The following is a 19,000-nucleotide window of genomic DNA, read 5'->3' on the forward strand; positions in this document are numbered from 1 at the left end:
ATGCCCCACAGAGCTGCCACAGCAATGCTTCGGCCCTGCTTCCCCTACCACTTCCCCTACCCCCTAGTAAAAGAGGCTGTGTGGGACAAGTTGATTTGTTCCTGGACAATGCAAGCCTGAAAAGGAATTAGGACATGTATCCAGCAAGAGTTCGAAGGGCTTCCCCCGGAGGATAGTCATTCCACAGATCCCGGCAGACTGTGCCGTCTTGTGATGATTAACCTGAGCCTCCTATTGAAGGCTGTGACTGTGGAGTGAAGAGGTCACAAGATACACTAGGTACAAGGCTCTTCTGGGGTATGCTGTCCACCTCTTGGACATGGCTCAGCTCACAGAAGTTCTGTTTAACAAGAAAGGGCCCCTAACAAGTATCTGGCTTCCTGTGAGGGAAGGGATGTGGAAAAGAGGTAGGCTAAAGGATACAGCATCTTAGATCTTGAAAATTGACTTGTGCTTTTCACAAACACAATGCTGTAAGGTGGAAGAAAATTATGAGCATTTAAAAAAATGAGAAGTTAATGATAAGCTCCTGCCTGCATAAAGAAGGGGCAAAAGGGAGAGTGGCAGAGGAGGCCCTGAAAGAACAACCCAAGGCCCGGGGACTCACTTCTGCAGCTGAGGATTCACAAACGTGAGGATGTCATACACCAGCTTCAGCAGGAACGATTTCAGGAGTATGCCGTGGAAAGTTTTGAAGAGGGCCATGACCAACCAGGACTTGGGATAATCTTCTTTGGTCCCAGACTTCTTTTTTTTCTTTTTAGCTTCTTCCTAGGTGTAAAACCAAACAACAACAGTGCCCACAGAGCTGTGTAGTTTAAGACTGTCCTGCACTGAACAGCTCCAGAGTGTTAACTTCCTTGAGCCCTACTGGCTTCTTTGTACAGGATTTGGTCCTCTCCTCACTGCTTGGTCACCATCCACCCTTTTAGCTGCCATCACTGTTCCCCTTTCCCCTCCTAATTGATACTTATAATCTATTTTGGATTAGGAAAACAGGCAACTAAGCTGGTGAGAATAGCACGTAAAAATAAAGAACAGACTCTGATTGGGGGTCTGAGGGGTAAGCCTGAGAGTGAAGGGCGTGGACGTGATAATATATATATTTTGGATGTTTTGAAGCCTTTTCATTCTTTTCTTGCTTGTGGTTGTTATGGGATATTCTGGGTTGAATTGTGTCCCCACAAAAGATACATTGAAGTCCTGGCCCCCACTACCTTAGAATGTGCCATTATTTAGAAATAGGGCCTCTGCAGATGTAATCAGGTTAGGATAAGGTCATTAGGATGGGCCCTACTCTAATATGACTGATGTCCTTATAAGAAGAGAAGAGGCATAGGCAGAGAGAAAATGACCATGTGATGACAAAGGCAGAGATTGGAGTGATGCATCCACTAGCCAAGGAATGCTGGCAAAAACCAGAAGGTAAAAGAGGAAAGTGTTTCTCTTCTACAGGTTTCGGAGGGAGCACAGCCCTGCCAATGCTTTGATTTGAGACTTCTGGCCTCCTGAGCTGTGAGACACTAAATTTCTGTTGTTTTAACCTATGCAGTTTGTGGTACTTTGTTTCAGCAGCCCTGGGAATCTAATGCATGGGGCCTTACCACTCACTCACCAGCCTTCTCCTTTGCCTGTGTTTTGGCCTCCTCATTACATTCTCCAGAGTGCCACCAAGCCCCAAATTCCAGCTTCCCAGCCTCAGTTTCCAGGTTTTTCTACCAGTGACATCCTCTTGTAATTTCCCCCACTGAGGTCCCACCTGATCCTTCTCTCCCGCCTGGACAACTACCCCAACCTGCCTCCTGGCTTCCACACTTGCCCCTCAACCATCCATTCTCCCGGCAACAGCCCACGTAGGCTTTGAAAAATATAAATCTGATCTCATTATTCCTCTGCTTAAAATTTCCCGTTGGTTTTTCATCAGACTTAAAATAAAATCCAGACTTCTTACCATGGTCCACAATGGTCTACGCTGCTTAATCCTATCCACTTCCCTGAGCTCACCTCACCCCACTCTCAGCCTCTCTCTCCATGCTCCCGAACCTTCTTTCAGTTCTCGAAATGAGCCAAACGTGTTCCTCTCTCAGCCTGGCCCTCCTGCTCCCTCTGAATGGAATACACTTCCTTCTGATGGTCCCTCAGGTAGACTCTTCTAATCGATTGGATCTCTACTCAAATGGCACCTCCTCTGAGAAACCTCTCCTATTACCTTAAAGCAGCACTTCACTCCAAATACATTAACATGTTTTATTTTCTTAATAGCACTTATTACTCTCAAAGAGTAACATCAGTATTGGTTTATTGTTTATTTTCTAGCTTTCTAAAGATGAGGACTCTTTCAGGTTTTTCCTTGTACCCTGTGACCAGAATAGTTTCTGACACACAGTGATACTCAATAAATATTTTTGAGTGAATAAAATAAATGGATTAGCTGCTAATGCTAAATCCCACCCAGGTACAAATTTAGTAATGCTAAGGTATTATTTTATTTTATTTTTCTATGTTTAAAGATATTTTATTATAGAAAATCTCAAATACACCCAAAAGGAGAGAGAATAGTACATTATACCCCTATGTACCAATCCCTAAGGTGGGATTAATATTATGAATACTACTAATAATATAAAATGCACTACAAAGTATAAAGTGCTGTCAAAATGTAAGGACAGAAACACCATGACACTGATGCCCTTTTGCCTGAGACACACAGCACATTCACACAGACACTCATGGGAAAGTTACCAGGACAAGGACATCTTGGCTTTGACTCTGATTCTTGTTCAAGCTATGCAGCCTGGTTCCAGAGTTTCTCTTGGAGTTCTTCTGCTGCCGTCTCTGGAATGCCCGCCTGGCCTTCTGCAGCTCTCCTGTCATGTACACTTCAAAACTGCTGGTTAGTGTCTTGGTTTTAACATCTTCATCAAGATCCCAGACATCTTCAAGTGTCAGAGGGTGCCTGTAGCCTTTCAGAACAGTGCTGGAACAAGAGTGATCCATAGGCTGAGACCCTATAGGCTGGGTCAGAGGCTGTCTCCTTGCTGCCTCAATCAAAACCCATCCAGTTCTGGGATGGAAGGACAGAAGGAGGTGACTTCTCCCTTGCCCCACTATGCCATCTCATGACCTTCTGAACTTGAAAGAGGAGTGGAGAGAGCAGAAAAGGGAGCAGGTGGGGGTGACGGAAAGTAGGAGAAGACAGCAAGAGAAGGGAATGGGAAGGGCACTACTGAATTAAAAGCCAAAAGAGCATCACCTCCCCCATTCCTGCTCCTTCCTCCTCAAACACTGGCTACCTCTCTGACACTCTGGCTTGCCCTTAAGGAACTGAGCAGAACTGGAGGCCGCCTCTATACTGTCTCTGTACACCAGGGATCCTCAACCTGGGATTTAAGAACATGGATTTTACTAGCTTCTTAACTGAAATTTAGCCTTTCCTTTTCATATGAGTATAGGCAACCAACTACAGTTGTAAAAAGGAATACCTGTGCCTTTGTCAACAGGAGACATCACAGATATTTTGATGGTTCATTTAAACTCATCACTACTTTGAAATTATGGTCATCATTAGATCCCTCACTAGATCTTGTTATTTAATGCAGTAATAAAGAAGCACATGTATTACCATATCATAAATTTGGTGTTTTAAAAAATATTTTGGTAACCATATTTCAATATATTAGGGTTCTGTTATAATCTTTTATTTTATGCACTCACAACATTATCTGAGAAGGGATTCATGCGTGTTACCAGCCCACCAAGGGGTCCATGGAACTACAAAGGCCAAGGAGGCCTGCTTCAGATCCTCTGGTAGCCCAGGCCAGCTAGTTCATCTCTTACCCGACAAATCTGTGCCACACTCCCTGCCCCCAAATTTCCCTTTTCCTGTCCCACTGCCTTCTGTTCCTACTGTCCTTCCTTTTCTCCATGGAACCCCCAGGCTACCAAGAGCAAATCTCCCCCATCCTCTCCTCAGAATTCCAAACTGCCCAAGGAAGGAACTAAATTAAATTGATCTGTAAGTTTTAACATTCTCTGACTCTGGAAGAGAAATGGAGGCCACAGGAGGAATTTTTAAAAATTAAGATTTCCATCACTTTCAGAAGAGTGAGGGGGTAGGGATATACATAACTCATACTCCAGGCATTTCTTACCTGTCATACCAACTAAAGGTAATGCTACTCAGAAAAGAAGCAGTGGTTGATGGATTCTGTAAGACACACAAAAAATCAGAAAGTAAATCAATTAGAAACAGGAACTCTATGGAACTCTAAAATTAGAAACTGATTTTTCTAGATATGATGTTGTGCTAGAAACTAGATATGATACTGAAGTAGGCTGGACAACATATATTTATTTGGAAACCCTAAGGTCACCAATAGAATGATGATCAGATTTTTTGTCATAAAAGTATGAATTAATTGTCTAGGCTGAAGATGGGTGGGTCAATGTAAAAAAGTCATTATTTCCATACGCGGGTCACCTTCTGTTTCCTTATGTCATAAAATGGTCTATACTACTGTATTCTGGGCTCGTGGGGCCTCCGTGAGACCTAGACATATCAAAGTCACATTTGTTAAGATACCATCCAATTAAATAATGTATGAGGTGGGCATATTTAGAGTCTCACATTCAATGAGTCATCTTTTTCCGAAATTGCTGAAAGAATCAGGATCAGGATCTGGAATGCATAGCAGATGAAGAATAGGCAGGAATAGGCCAGATTAGAATTGTTGCCCTATGAAAAAAAAAAGAGATAATGAGCCTTTTATCCAAATTAAATCTAAACAGCCCATATCTGTCAATGCTTGTGATTAAAGCCTATTATTAAATCCCCCAAATATAATTCTACTCTGGAGTACAGGTTACTTTTGCCCTTTACTTTGACTTAGAAGTTGCCCAGCAATTTCTCCCCATGTCACCCTCTCTTTCCTCCTTACCTTTAAAAGTGTCCGGATCAGAGTCTGAAATTGGAACGTGCCACAGATTATTGACAGAATCCAGAATAGGGCCAGGTACCATGAGTCCTTCTGTACACACCATCGTCTGCTGTGTTGGATCAGCAAAACCAGGAGCTAGAGAGAAATTCATATCAAGTTCTGAAAAATATTGTCACTAAACAAGGACAAGAGGCAAGAAGTGTGTCAGAGAACAGAGGAGGAAAGAAGGACTGAAGGAGGAGATTGCTGTAACTAATCTGGCCAGGCAGAAAGTACACAAATGCCGTATTGTAGATTTCCTCCCTGCTACTATCCAACCTGCTCTTTCAGGTCCTCAGTGCTCTCCCTGGGACATCCATCCCTGCCCCATCTCTGTTCACCACACTTGGGTGGGGAGTTAGCTAAGAATGCAGAGGGTCACCATCTGCATTTTAATGGAGTTGCTTTGGGAGGCAGAAAAACCTTTTCAAGAGCCAAGGAAATTAATTTCTGGCATTGCGGTAGTCAGGTCGGGGAGCCAGACTCTGCTGGATAGGTGCAAGGAGTCTGTATCACAATTTTCTAATACAGACTAAGCAATTAACAAAAAAAATTGCCTTGTAACATCTCACTTAGATATAATTAATAAAACATTAGTTTTCTAGAGCCAGCACTGTGCTGGTAAACCAAAATTTGGAACAAAAAAGCCATGACTTGTAATCTTTGTCAATCTCCATTCGGTAAATGTTCCCACTATGGTGGATTTCAAGCTCCAACATGATATCACTAAACACAGGGTTGGGAAGAGATGCACACAATCAGCTCTGTAAGCTGGCTCTGGCACCCACTGCCTAGAAAATTCTTTGTTTTCTAACAACTGTAACATACAATAATGCCTACAGGCGCCAGGCAGACCATGTAACTGCATGAAGTGAGGATGGGGGACTGTACTGAGCACATGCCTGGTCTAATGGGGGCAATGCTACTCAGTCCTGGCTGATCACTGCCCTGTGGGAATGTAGGCCCATAGATGCCAGACATTCTGATTTTTCAAGAAAGTTTGGAAATCCAAATGATTATGTGACAACTTCCTCTATTAAAATGATGGCATCTAACTCAATTGTCTTTCTTTAACACTGTACAGGTCTCCTCCACACCCCCAAAAACATGGCTGCAGGAGAGACATCAGTTTCTGTCATCAAATTTACACAAATAACTCTAGACTTAGCGATCCATTGATTAGAGTCACCAGTCAACTTAAAAATAATATTGACAGCATTTAGAAAATTTTTTTAAATCAAGAAACTTGGATTTCATGTACGATCCTTAGATGGCAAGATATGCAGGAAAAAGACACAGATTTCAGTCATTAAAGCTAGTCACTTACTCTAGGGAGAATGCTCTACAAACTAGTACTCAAAAGAGGCTAAAAAGCTAATATTTGTTTCACCCCATTACATCTAAGCTTTGCTCACCATGGGTCCCTTGAAAAAGGTAGATGAAATTGGACTTAATTTCATTCCAAAAGAGCAAATTTCAGCTAGATACTACACACAGAGAGAAAATAAACAGGATGAAAGTGGTGATGGGTCTTACCCATGTGCCCAGGTAGAGGCTTGGATTGGTATATCTGATGGCAGGGACTGTAGCTTGTCCAGAGTCTTCTGTGAGTACAAGGATCAGCTCTATGGCTGCTAGAACAAAAAGAAGCCCAACAAGTGCCTAAGAAGGGGAAAAGACCACTGTTAGGAAGATATCAGTCTTTAGAACAGAATGGTTCCCAGTAATGAATGGTAAAAATGGTATGCAGTAATTCAGGTAATACATTCAATGAATATTTCTGGAATCAATGGATACATATAGTTCAAGCAATGGAATAAAGTTCAAAGTATGCTATGATAAATGTTTTTAAGGAATGGTGAGTGTGATGGTTTTAAAATATGTCTACAAATTCTTTGATATTCCTTCCTTCAAAAAATAAAGTTTAGTTCCCCTCTTTCCTTGAGTATGGCCTGAACTCAATGACTCCCATCTAACGAATAGAATACGGCAGAAGTTTCAGTGCGAGACTTCCAAGAATAGGTAACAGAAGCAATGTGGTCTCCTCCTTGTTCTCTTTCTCAGATCACTCACTGCAGGGACAGCTACAGGCCCCATCATGAAGACACTCAAGGAGCTCTATGGAGAGGTCCACTTGGTAAGGAACTGAGACCTCCTGCCAACAGCCATGTGCGTAAGTCATCTTAAAAGCAGATCCTCTGGCCACAGTCAAACCATTAAATGACCTTAGTCCCAGTCAGCATATTAATTACAACCTCATGAGAAACCCTGAAGTAGAACCCAGGTAAGCTGCTCCCAAATTCCTGACCCACAGAAACTGTAAGATAAAAAAATATTTATTTTTCAGGTGCTAAGTTTTGGGGTAATTTGTTACACAACAATAGATTACGAATACAATAGATTTAAAAGGGGAATTTCCCATCCCAACTGGGGTGGCACTATTCCCTTTCCTTGGTCATTAGTCCTAGCCTTTTGCCCACATAACCTTTGAAGTTAGTGTTGCAATGACTGCAACTATGTCATGCTAGGATGACTCCAAACCAGTCAATATTTGTCCTATGAGCTCATAAGACGTGATACACATTGCATTGTTCTGAAGGAACATGCCCTACCTATCAGGATGGAAAACTACTACCTCTGTTGAGCAGGTCCACCAAGATCTTTAGTACCATCTCTCATCTCCCTCACTCACATCCATTTCTACTCCCAACCATCTATCCATACTCATTTCTATCATTCATCTAGAATGGCTTAGGCAGAGATATTGGGCCCTTTGTAATGAAAACTAGCCAAGGAGGAAGACGAATGCATCTTTAACTAATAGGACCAGTGCTATTATTTAGCAAGGCATAGAGTCAAAGACATGTTGATAAGGGGATACATTTTTCTCAAGTATATAATTCACTATACTGTGCTTTCGTCACATGAGACTGTGAGGTTTTTATGTAAAAAATAATATATTTTTTTTATTTTTATTATTTCAAAATTAAAAAATTTTGAAGTGATAAGTTATGTTTGCCTTTAGGTAAATTAGGAGACAAAATAGAGCAAGGTAGAGCTAAAGCACCCACCCTTGAGGATGACTAGGTAAAGGGAAATACTAACCAGCAGACCACTCCCCAGGCCAAGGAAAAGGAGAGAGCCATGCCACAGGCTTACATATATTAAACTCTTACAAAATGACTAGAAATACACTGAGAAATCCATATCAAAAAGGACTAATTTATGTTATAAGGAACTCCTACAAAGCAATTTAAAAAAAAAACAACCCAGGGCCGGCTCAGTGGCACAGCAGTTAAGTTCGCATGTTCCACTTTGTCACCCAGGGGCTCGCCGGTTCAGATCCTGGGTGTGGACCTGTGCACTGCTTGTCAAGCCATGCTGTGGCAGGTGTCCCACATATAAAGTAGAGGAAGATGGGAACAGATGTTACCTCAGGGCCAGTCTTCCTCAGCAAACAGAGGAGGATTGGCAGCAGATGTTTGCTCAGGGCTAATCCTCCTCCTCCTCAAAAAAAAAGATACTTTAAGGCCAGCCTCGGTGGCTAGTGGTTAAATTTGGCATGCTCTGCTTTGGCAGCCTGGGTTCCGTTTCCAGGTGCGAACCTACACCACTCATCTGTCAGTGGCCATGCTGTGACGGCACTTGCATACAAAAAGAGGAAAATTGGCAACAGATGTTAGTTCAGGGCGAATCTTCTTCAGCAAAAATAATCCCACCAATAAAAAATACTTCAAATTAAAAGAAGGGAATGAAATGCTGATTCATGCTACAACATGGATAAACCTTGAAAACCTTATGTTAAGTGAAATAAGTCAGACACTAAAGGATGCATATTGTATAATTCCATGTATACAAAATGTCCCGAATAGGCAAATTCTTTGAGACAGAAAGTAGATTAGTAGTTTCCAGGGACTAGGGAAGAGAGAGGAAGGGAATGGGGTAATACTGTTTAATAGGTATGGGGTTTCTTTTTGGAGTGACGAAAATATTCTGGAATAAGACAGTGGTGATGGTCACACAATTCTGTGAACCACTGAATTATACACTTTAAATGGGTGAATCATATGTGAATTATATCTCAATAACGCTGTTTTGGTTTTTAAAAAGTGATACAAAGGGGCACCTGGTTTCTTTATCTGCCTCTGGACAGTGACTTGAAGGGATGATGCCTGGAACTACTGCAGCCATCCTGCAATCACGTGCTACCTTGACAGACTGGTTGACATGCTGAGGTTATCAGAAAATAATCAGCTACTTGTTGATGTCATTGTACTGCTAAATTAACAAATCCTAGAGCTGTACAAACTCTGGACTTCTTGTTATATAAGATCATAAATTCCTTGCTGTTTAAGCCAAGAAGTGTGGTTTGCAGGGAAGAGAGTCTTAGCTGATCTAAATCTATTCTTTGTAGTCAGCCCTGACAGAAGGTAAGGATGGGAAACATGACAGAAATCAATCTTAATTGAAGTTTTGTGTACAGAACTAGTACAGTTATGCCAGTCACTTCCTTCTCTCCCCTACCTCTAACCCAAGATTGCAAATCCACTGGCAACAACTGTTTACCACCATCAACCCTAACCAGGCCAACACAGAAGTACTCTGAAGAAATTGAATGTTTTCCTTGAGGAAGGGCTGAGCAGATAGTGTGGGCATTGGTGCCCCAGAGTAAACTCTTCTTCATTTAGCATACAGTAGGGGTGGAGAGATACAGCCCAGGTGCCTGCTCTTGGGGGAAGCCAGTAAGTCCAGACATCCAGTGCTCACAGGCAGTGTTCCCATCTAAAAGAAGCCAGCTGGGGAAGCAGACTTATCCAATGGCAGAGGGACCTACCTCAGCCACATGTTAATTAACTTATTATTATAAGTCATATGACTTATTAACCAATTGTTAGTTTTATTATTAAATATTAATAATTAATCAGATATTTGATATATTATTAATTAAATAATTAATGATAATTAACTTATTGTTATATAACATTATTATGTTATATTAAAAGTTATAACTATTATAAATGCAACACAGTACATTAATTAACCACTGGAAAGTTGAGAAAAACCAATACCAGCAAAGAAGATAGCCAAGATAATTAAAGAGAACAACTGATTCTGGCATGAAACAAACAGAAATTATTAAGTGAACAGAAGAGAACTTTAAATTATTTTAAAATTAATGTCCTAAGAGAAACTTGAGAAGATATTGCATCCACTAATAGGTTGTTTTTTTAAAAATATAATCAGAAATTAAGAATAATTCTTAGATATTAAACCCATGATTGCTAAAATACAGGCTCTTTAGGACAACTGGAAGAAAAAATTGGGGAAATCTCTCAGAACATAGGAGAAAAGAGAAAAGGAAATTTTAGAAAGAGAGCAAGAGAGACTGAGAAGGAGGATAAATTCAGAGTCCAACATCTATCTAAAAAAAATTCTAGAAAGATGGAATTTCAAAATTGGAGGAAAGTAAATGAAAGGAGAAAATATAAGAAAATTTCTCAGAGATGAGAAAGACATAAATGAGTCTTTAGGCTGAAATGTAGAACCCACTGAATGAAAAAAAACCTGTGTAAACAGACTCTCATGAAATTTCAGGACATCATAAATAAAGAGGCTAGAGCCAGCCCTGGTGGCCTAGTGGTTAAGTTTGGTGTGCTCCACTTGGGTGGCCTGGGTTTGGTTCTGGGTAGAACCACACAACTCGTCTGTCAGTAGCCATGCTGTGGTGGTGGTTCACATAGAAGAACCAGAAGAACTTACAACTATATACAACTATGTACTTGGACTTTGACAGGAGGTAGTGGGGGGTAAGGAGGAAGATTGGCAACAGATGTTAGCTTTTAGGGTGACTCTTCCCCTGGGAAAAAAAAAATACACCTATCTCTTCTTCAGAAAAAAAAAAAGGAGAAAGAGGATAAAAGCTTCTAGAGAGGATAATGAGGAATGAGAAGAATTCTAACTCAGCAGCACAGGATGTTGGGGAACAATATAGCAACATCTTGAGAGTTAGAAAAAGAATTTTTTTGAACCTAGCATTCCAAATTCAGATGAACATTTTCAGAAAGCAAAAGCTTAGAGACTTTATTTACTGTTGCTCCCTTGAAAATTTTATTTGAAAATGTTCTCCAGATCCAAGAAATTTAGGGGCACTAATTCTCTCATCTTACACTAAGGGGTATCAAGATGCAGAGTCTAAAACTGATGGCAGATTATTTTTAGGTATAAAGATAACCAACAGAACTGAAAATAATCATACAAAATTAGAAGACTGAAAGAAGAAGAGGGAAAAAGGAAGCTAGGGGATAGAGTCAATGAGCTAAATTCCTTGTTTTTTATAGAGGGCAGAAATAGATCTTTTCTGAAGTTTACAGATCAAGAAATACAAGTATAAACACATTATTTGCAGATATGGAGGTAACCATCAAAATAATTTTAAATGGAGTCCTCTAGAGAATGGGACTGGGAGGTAAAGGGGTGAGAAAGAGATTTTCTTTTCATTTTGCATTTTCTTGTTCAGTTGTGTTTTTTTTGCAAAGAGTGGAAGGAAACATACCAAAATGTTAACTGGAGTATATCAGAGTGGTACAATAATCCATGGATTTAATTTTCTTTTTATTTCCCTAGAGTCTCCAAACTTTCGACAATAATCATGCATTATTTTTATAATCAGAAACAGATAACACACTATTATTAATTAGGATCAGGGAAATATTGTGGTTGTTTAATGATTACCAAGTCCTTAATAGTCTTTGCCCTTGATCTTTGATTTATTGGCGGAGCTTCAAATGCACGTGGAGTTTACTAAACTCGACTTCCTAAGGAGACACAGTCTCATTGGTATTAAAAAAGAAAGAAGAGTGGTTTGGCTATATTTACTATCTCTCCATCTGCAAGGTCCTCCTTTCCCCAGCACTTTGTGAATGACAAGGCACTCTGGTTGAACCTTCTGCTCATTACAGAGAGGATCCACTTCCACCACTTCCCTGGCAGCCAAATGTCTAACTTCAGTTTCAATATTTTATATCCTGGAGGACTATACCCTCCAGCAGCCCATTCTATTATCAGACCGTTAGTATCACTAGAAAGTTCTTTTGTATACTTAGTCAAAATTGGCTTCCCTGGAACAACCTCCACCCACTTAATCTTGATCCTGCTCTCGGAAACTTTTCAGAACAAGCTAGGCAATCTTCCATATTATACTTCCGCAAATACTTGAGGGTGGTTCCCACGTCTCACAGGCTCAACGCCAAGCCCACTTTTGCTGCACATCTTGCTCTGATCTCAGTACTTCCACAACCTCCAGAACCAAATTCCTCCTTTGTTCCCCTGGGACTAAATATGAGCCCATTGATTCATTTTTAAACTCAATTCCTTCAATTACCTACTGTGTGCAGGGTCCTTTCAGTAAGAATGCACCTTTAAACCAACAAAGAAACTTGTCGAGTCTATCCCCAGCTCGGTCAAGCAAACTGGCTTAGTTCATATGAGACGATCACCACTCTAATGACCAAACAAGAACAGCAATAACGACGGTTCAGGAGAGGCAGAGAGGAACGGACAGCCCGAAGACAGGTAGAAGAGGAAGTGGAGAAATAAAACCCAGGGGAGGAGTGAGCCTAGCAGAAGGCTCTCATAGAAGAAGTAAGGTTTCACTTTGGTTGGGAATTATACTTCTGACTGTTTCAGAGAAGAAACCTGTTATTTTGAAATTTTTAAGAGGAAGCTAATCTGCACCTGTCACCCTCAGGGTGGAGGACAAAAAAGTAAAGTATAAATTACAAATGCAGCTCCTGAGCAAGGGTGAGTGGATTATTACCTACAGAAAAAGAAAAAAAAAACAAAAGCTAATACATTCCTTTTTTCTTTCTTTCTTTCTTTTTTTTAGGAAGCTTAGCCCTGAGCTAACATCTGCAGCCAATCCTCCTCTTTTTGCTGAGGAAGATCAGCCCTGAGCTAACATCTGTGCCCATCTTCCTCTATTTTATATGTGGGACACTTGCCACAGCATGGCTTGATAAGCAGTGTGCAGGTCCCTGCCCAGGATCTGAACTGGTGAACCCTGAGCCACCGAAGCAGAGCACCCAAACTTAACTGTATGCCACCAGGCTGGCCCCACCTTTTCTTTTTCTCTGTAGAGATTTGTGTTTATAAACATTAAACAAAATGTGATATATCCATATAATGGAATACTATTCAGCCATAAAAAGGAATGAAGTACATGCCAGAACATGAATGAATCTTGAAAACCTTATGCTAAGTGAAAGAAACCAATCATAAAAGACCACATATTATTATATGATTCCATTCACATGAAATGTCCAGAATAGGGAAATTATAGAGACAGAAAGTAGATTAGCAGTTGCTTAGTGCTAAGGGGCATGGGGAGATAGGAGGTTTCTTTTTGAGGGAACTAAAATGTTCTAAACTTGACTATGGTGATGGTTGCACATAACCTGTGAATATACTAAAAAAATAGAATTGTATTTAAACGAGTGAATTGGGTGAATTATATACCTCAATAAAGCTATTTTTTAAAAGTTAATTAGTAGCTAGGATTAGGATGGGATACAACATGCTCTTAACTCAGCTTTTACTCCTAGAGTGGATTTAATACCAACATTCAACAAATTCATACTGAGCACTAGGCCCTGTGCTGGGTCAATAAGGGAGACAGTGACCCTGCCCCAGGCTCTTAGAGACTGTTCTTTTCCTATCCAGAGTCTGACAAAACCCATCACCAGTCCCCACCTCGAAGTGTCAAGACAAATCCCACTTCCTTTGGCCAAGTTCCTTCCTTCCTTTTAGATTCCAGGAAACCTGAGGTCATGAGTATGTACCCTCATGGAACACCGAATCTAATTTGCCTTTCTGAAACTCTGTTTAAAGAGCAGAACGGATAGAAGAAAAAAAAAAACCTATTGAAAAGAAGCGGATAGTGGATTTTATGCAGTAGCTTTACAACTTCAAGTGAAGGTCTTTCAGTTCCCACCAGACCGTCTCTGCATTAGTCAGTGGGGCTGGCTGAGGGGCTCCTCCCCTCCATCCTGCTGGGCTCTCTCCTACAGCCCCTGTCCTTTCCATTATTTTCCTACTAAGGCCTGTCACTGTGAGCACTCACCCTACCTCACTCTACTGTGAGTGATGGTCCAGACTCAATGGAAGACTTTGGGAAACTGGAAGCCTTACTTCAGATCCAAGTTTTGGGAGATGAGCGATGGTTGGATTGCCTGAATGGTGCAGAGAGGACATTTTATAGTCACCTAATGATAGGGGCCAATCGAATTACAGTCTCCTGATTCATTAGGACAACTTCAAGGCAGGTAATCCAGGGGCCGGCCCTGTGGCCAACTGGTTAAGTTTGTGCGCTAGACTGCAGGCGGCCCAGTGTTTCGTCGGTTCGAATCCTGGGTGCTGACATGGCACCAGTCATTGAGCTACGCTGAGGCGGCGTCCCACATGCCACAACTAGAAGGATCCACAACTAAGAATATACAACTGTGGACCAGGGGACTTTGGGGAGAAAAAAGGAAAAAAATTAAAAAAATAAAATCTTAAAAAAAAAAGTGTTTCCTTCTCAAATACTGAAAATACTCAAATACTGAAAAGACAATAACCATCTGACTGATTACTTATCATGTGTTTAGGGAGTCCAATATAAATAAGATTTAAGAGTCATTACACTGATGCATAAATCAAAGTCACCTTAACTAAGAAATATGGCAAGGGGCCAGTGAGGCATAAGGCAGGTGGAGAGAGGGAGACCCAGAGTATGGTACTCCCTGAGACAGCACTACCTGGGAGAGCTGGTGTAAGACAGGGAAGAAGACACTGTAACCACCAAGAAAATGTCTCCATTGTGCACCAAAGAATTAGTTAGAAAATAACGGAGTTCCATACCTGCTTAGCAAGGTAGAGTTTGGTTATAGGCCATCTCTTGGTCCTGGATCTAAATACACGGAAAAGCTGCCAAGGAGCCAGGAGCCAAAGGAAGCCCAAGGGAATCCAAACAAGAACAGTTTGCTCAAAACAAAGTGGCAAGTCTGCCTCCGGGCTATCCAGGAATGAGGAATTCTGGGGGACGGAAATGGACAGATTGTTGGATACATGCATTTTTGAAGACAGACCAGCCCCTGGTCCATTCCCCCACCACTATCCGTGCTTCCAAACAATTTTAACTCAGTTCTATATCCATATGCAGCCTGACTCTTTAACTAGCTGTATTTTCCTATTTCCTATTAATCTCCATTGATATGAATTCACCATTTAATGACATTTAGTGACTTTTCTGGACAACCCAACCTCTAAAAATCTTTCTTTCTATGATTCTAAGCTTATTTCTCCACCAGCTATTCTAAGTAAACTTCACCACTGCATTTGCCAAGTTGTGGGAAGAAGAGAGGCTGTTCCTCAATCCAAAGGGGAGAATAGTTCCCTGGGATATAAACACTTGCTCTTCTTATTCTGTTTTTTTAGCACTGATTGAACTCACTGGCAGACTTTCAAACACGCAGGCAGCAGAATGCCTAGTCATACTATGGCATTTAACTTCCTCTGGCCCCAACGACTTATGTTGGAACCTGAGGGAGCCTTGTCACAGGAGAAGTGATGGCGCTGTGGGACAGAAGTCTTATTCCCAGCAAGTTTTGTGCTAGTCTCTGCATTTTGCAATAAATTAGAAATGCCTTGTGAGGTGATGGCAGGGCGCATCATGCGAAGGTAGATTTTTCTCTTCTTATAAGTATTTTTTAGTTGTTTTGTACAGCTGTTTGCACAGATTCTTTAAAGAAAAGATTGGGGTGCCCTGACCAAGATGATCTGTCAGATAATTCTCAGAGAGAATTCTCAAAAGATGGCCTGTCAAGATCCTGGGGCCTATTAAGCACCACCCTACTGTAAGTATTCTTGTCCTGGCCCCGAGGGCCTTGGGCCCCAGGTTCTTTCTAAGATGGGAAGTGCTGCTCACAGGCTCTGCTATCTCATTCCTGCTCTTCTCATCTGCCATAAAGTTATCTAACTTTAGAATTCAGAAGAATTACCTAAGATATTTAAACTAGTTTAACAAGCACTCCAGGTGATTCTGATGCTGATGATAGGCATTTGCAAAAGAAAGTTTCTCAAAATCTCTAAATCCAAGGTCCTTTCTCATTCTCTATTCCACTAAACCATTTGGTTCTGTTGCTCAAACTGTCTGTCTTGAAATACTCTGCTCTGGTTCAAAAATTATCTCAGTGCTCATGATGCCCAAACTTGCATCCCTGGCTTCAACTTCTAGTCCATATCACTATTTCCTAGTTATTCTAGAACATATCGTTATCATTTCAACATCAATATATCTCAACAAGGCACACTCATGCACCTTCTCTTCTTCCTCCTACCCCACAAACACAACAACAATTCTCCCTCTTAATCTTGATAAAATTGGAAGCCTTTTTCCTATTTCTCTTTAGAGAAGGCAATTTTGCAGCTACCTGGTCTGAGAAAAGAGTCTGGGATACAATAAACATATGTTAGAGAATAAGTATATTACCTCTCCCACATAGAATATACTCTGGAGATATTACGACTTGTTTTCTAAGAAAACGTAAGCTTTAGATCAACTGTACATCTAACTTTTCTGGTTCTTATTGGTCGCCACTCTAGGCTAATCTACTATTTGTTCTGAGTCTGAGAAGTGTCAACACTGAGATTAAGTGAAATTTCTCACCCAAAAAGTAGAATCGCAGAACTTCTCCACCATGATTCCTGAAGCACTTCCAGAATGAAGACTCTTGTATGACTGTATTGTTTCTTATATACTTTTTTTCCTCAGAGAAGGTGGAAGGTGAGTAGCAATGCACTTTCTCCCATTCTGATGTTCTGATGTTCCAACTAAAGGCAAGTTTCCTGACCTTTCATCCCAACAATTTAATCGTTAACCTTGCTTAGACATATATTGATATTACCCAGTGCATAGGCACGTGACTGAGGAGCCCCAAGGACAGGTACTCACCAGTTCCCAAAGTACCAGAAACCTCTGTGGGTGTGGTCAGATCTAAAAGGAACCACTGAAAGATGTCAGCAGAGCTGGCTGACAAATCAGGAAGTGGAGGAGCTCTTCCTTCTCCTGAGGACACATAGCCTAAAAAGAGAAGCATCAATGGAGGTGCATGCTCCCCTAAATGTGCAGTTTCACTTTTGTTTTAAGGCCTCAGAGTTTATAGAAGTGTGCAATATGCTCCTTCTCTGGATTTTAAAATTAAGAACATAGATCTTAAAATACTGTTAAAAATAGTGTAAACTTTGTTTGAGATAGTCAGGCTACATATATATATACATAATTTATGCAACCAATTGTTAACCTTAGCTGTTAGGATTGTGGGTGATTTTTATTTTCCCTTTTTGTTTGTCTGTATTTTCCGATTTTTCCATAATTATCAGGTATTATTTATGTAGTAATATTTTTAAAGCAAATTTTTGTATTATGGCAAAAAAATGCATGATGTAAAATTTGCCATCCTAACCATTTCTAAGTGTACAGTTCCGTCGTGTTAAGTATATTCACACTGTTGTGCAAGCAATCTCCAGAACTTTATCTTGCAAAACTGAAACTCTATACCAAACAACCCCTATATCCCCTTCCCCTAGTAAAGCAAATGTTCTTTTAAAATCAGGGTACCCTAAATTAACAGCACCCAGACATGCTTGCCAACATATTAAAGTGCAAACGCATCATTTGGAGGATCATGTGGAACCATTTTCGTCATCAACACCAAAAAACCACTTCTTTGTTCTGGTAGTATAAACAGACTGTATCTACAGAGATTAATTAATAAGAGAGTAATGTAAACTTTAATGTATATATACGTACATATATATTTTAATGTATTCTCTAATTCCTGTCCTAAGGTTAACTATACCTGTGGTTACCTTAAATTCACAAATGGTAAAAATGTTTACCATTAGTATCAGTGGATATGTTCTGGATTATTAACATCTGAAAGATGTATAAATTTGATTAGGACATTCATTCAGTTATCTTCTTCTGAGAAGTTAACAACGAGATGGGCTTCCACATTTCTCTATGTGCCTGTAACAGTGTTCAAATGATTTAGGCCTTGAGATGAGATCAGATCCAGGGTCAGATAAAGGCACGACATCAGTATAGTGGCTTGGTACAGACTTCTGACCATACCAACAGAATGAAGCTGGAGAGATGACATAATCATAGATTTTTAGAAATCCATCAGTGAGGACGCAAAGAAACCTAAATGAATCAAGCCATGGGTTGGTTTGGCCCATGGACCAAATCCAGCTGAACCATGTTTTTGTCTGGCTAAGAATAGTTTTTACATTTTTAACTATAGAATATGAAAAAGACTACTCAGAATGAATAGTCTTTCAATAAGAACTGCTCGATTTTGCCTCTTGGCCCACAAAGTCCCAAATATTTACTATTTGACCCTTTAAAGTTTGCCAACCCCTGAACTAAACTCCAGAAATGACAAGACCTCTGTAAGAAGAGAACCACAACAGCTCTCATCTCTGCCTGAAACAGAGTGAGGAGGAAAAATCTACCACAAATGGGGTTCAGGAGAAATCAGCCTAACTTCTAGCAAACTTTTCCAGGCCATGTGTGGGGCTGGCATAACAGATTAGAATCTGGAAGAGCTCCAGAAAGAGTCAGACTGCACTACCCCCAAGTCTTTACTACACTAGTCTTCATCAAATGCTGGGAATAGTGTTACAGAAAGGGAAGGGGCAGTTAGTTAGAAGAGAAGACCCCTAGGCACTCTAAACTTTCACCTTTGGAAGACTAGGGCAGAAGCAGAGGAGCTGAGAGAAACCCCTTCAATGCCATTCTACCTTCATAGAGAGTAAGGTAGCCCCAGTCATCCCTGAAATGGCCAAAGGAGACAGCAGGCCGCAGGGCTGAATGAGATCTCCCAGGGAAATAGAAAGCAGGGGGCAGGGCTGAGGGCAAAGAGATCACAACAACCCAGAGGCTTTACCAAGATTTTCCCACCTGATTCCTACCTTCAGGGCCT

General features: G+C 40.8%; 1 protein-coding gene across 2 annotated transcripts in view; it reads right to left on the reverse strand.

The window, feature by feature from the left end:
• ABCC2 (ATP binding cassette subfamily C member 2) overlaps positions 1-17,089 on the reverse strand; it is a 62,405-nt gene extending 45,316 nt beyond the window's left edge. Inside the window, exons 1-9 of one of the 2 annotated variants that reach the window (XM_044752702.2) lie at positions 16,966-17,089; positions 16,681-16,864; positions 14,874-15,047; positions 6,513-6,638; positions 4,938-5,072; positions 4,628-4,735; positions 4,152-4,207; positions 2,743-2,977; positions 608-771 (exon numbers count right to left, since the gene is read on the reverse strand). In XM_044752702.2, the coding sequence (XP_044608637.2) occupies positions 608-771; positions 2,743-2,977; positions 4,152-4,207; positions 4,628-4,735; positions 4,938-5,072; positions 6,513-6,638; positions 14,874-15,047; positions 16,681-16,713 (1,031 nt within the window). In that variant the 5' untranslated portion in view covers positions 16,714-16,864; positions 16,966-17,089. Of the gene's footprint in view, positions 1-607; positions 772-2,742; positions 2,978-4,151; positions 4,208-4,627; positions 4,736-4,937; positions 5,073-6,512; positions 6,639-14,873; positions 15,048-16,680; positions 16,865-16,965 lie in introns of those variants that run through there. The other variant, XM_070485410.1, reaches the window with a different exon arrangement.
• Between the last annotated feature and the right edge of the window lie 1,911 nt (positions 17,090-19,000).

Source organism: Equus asinus, chromosome 2 (genome assembly GCF_041296235.1).
Source record: "Equus asinus isolate D_3611 breed Donkey chromosome 2, EquAss-T2T_v2, whole genome shotgun sequence".
In the NCBI taxonomy this organism is placed as follows: domain Eukaryota; kingdom Metazoa; phylum Chordata; class Mammalia; order Perissodactyla; family Equidae; genus Equus; species Equus asinus.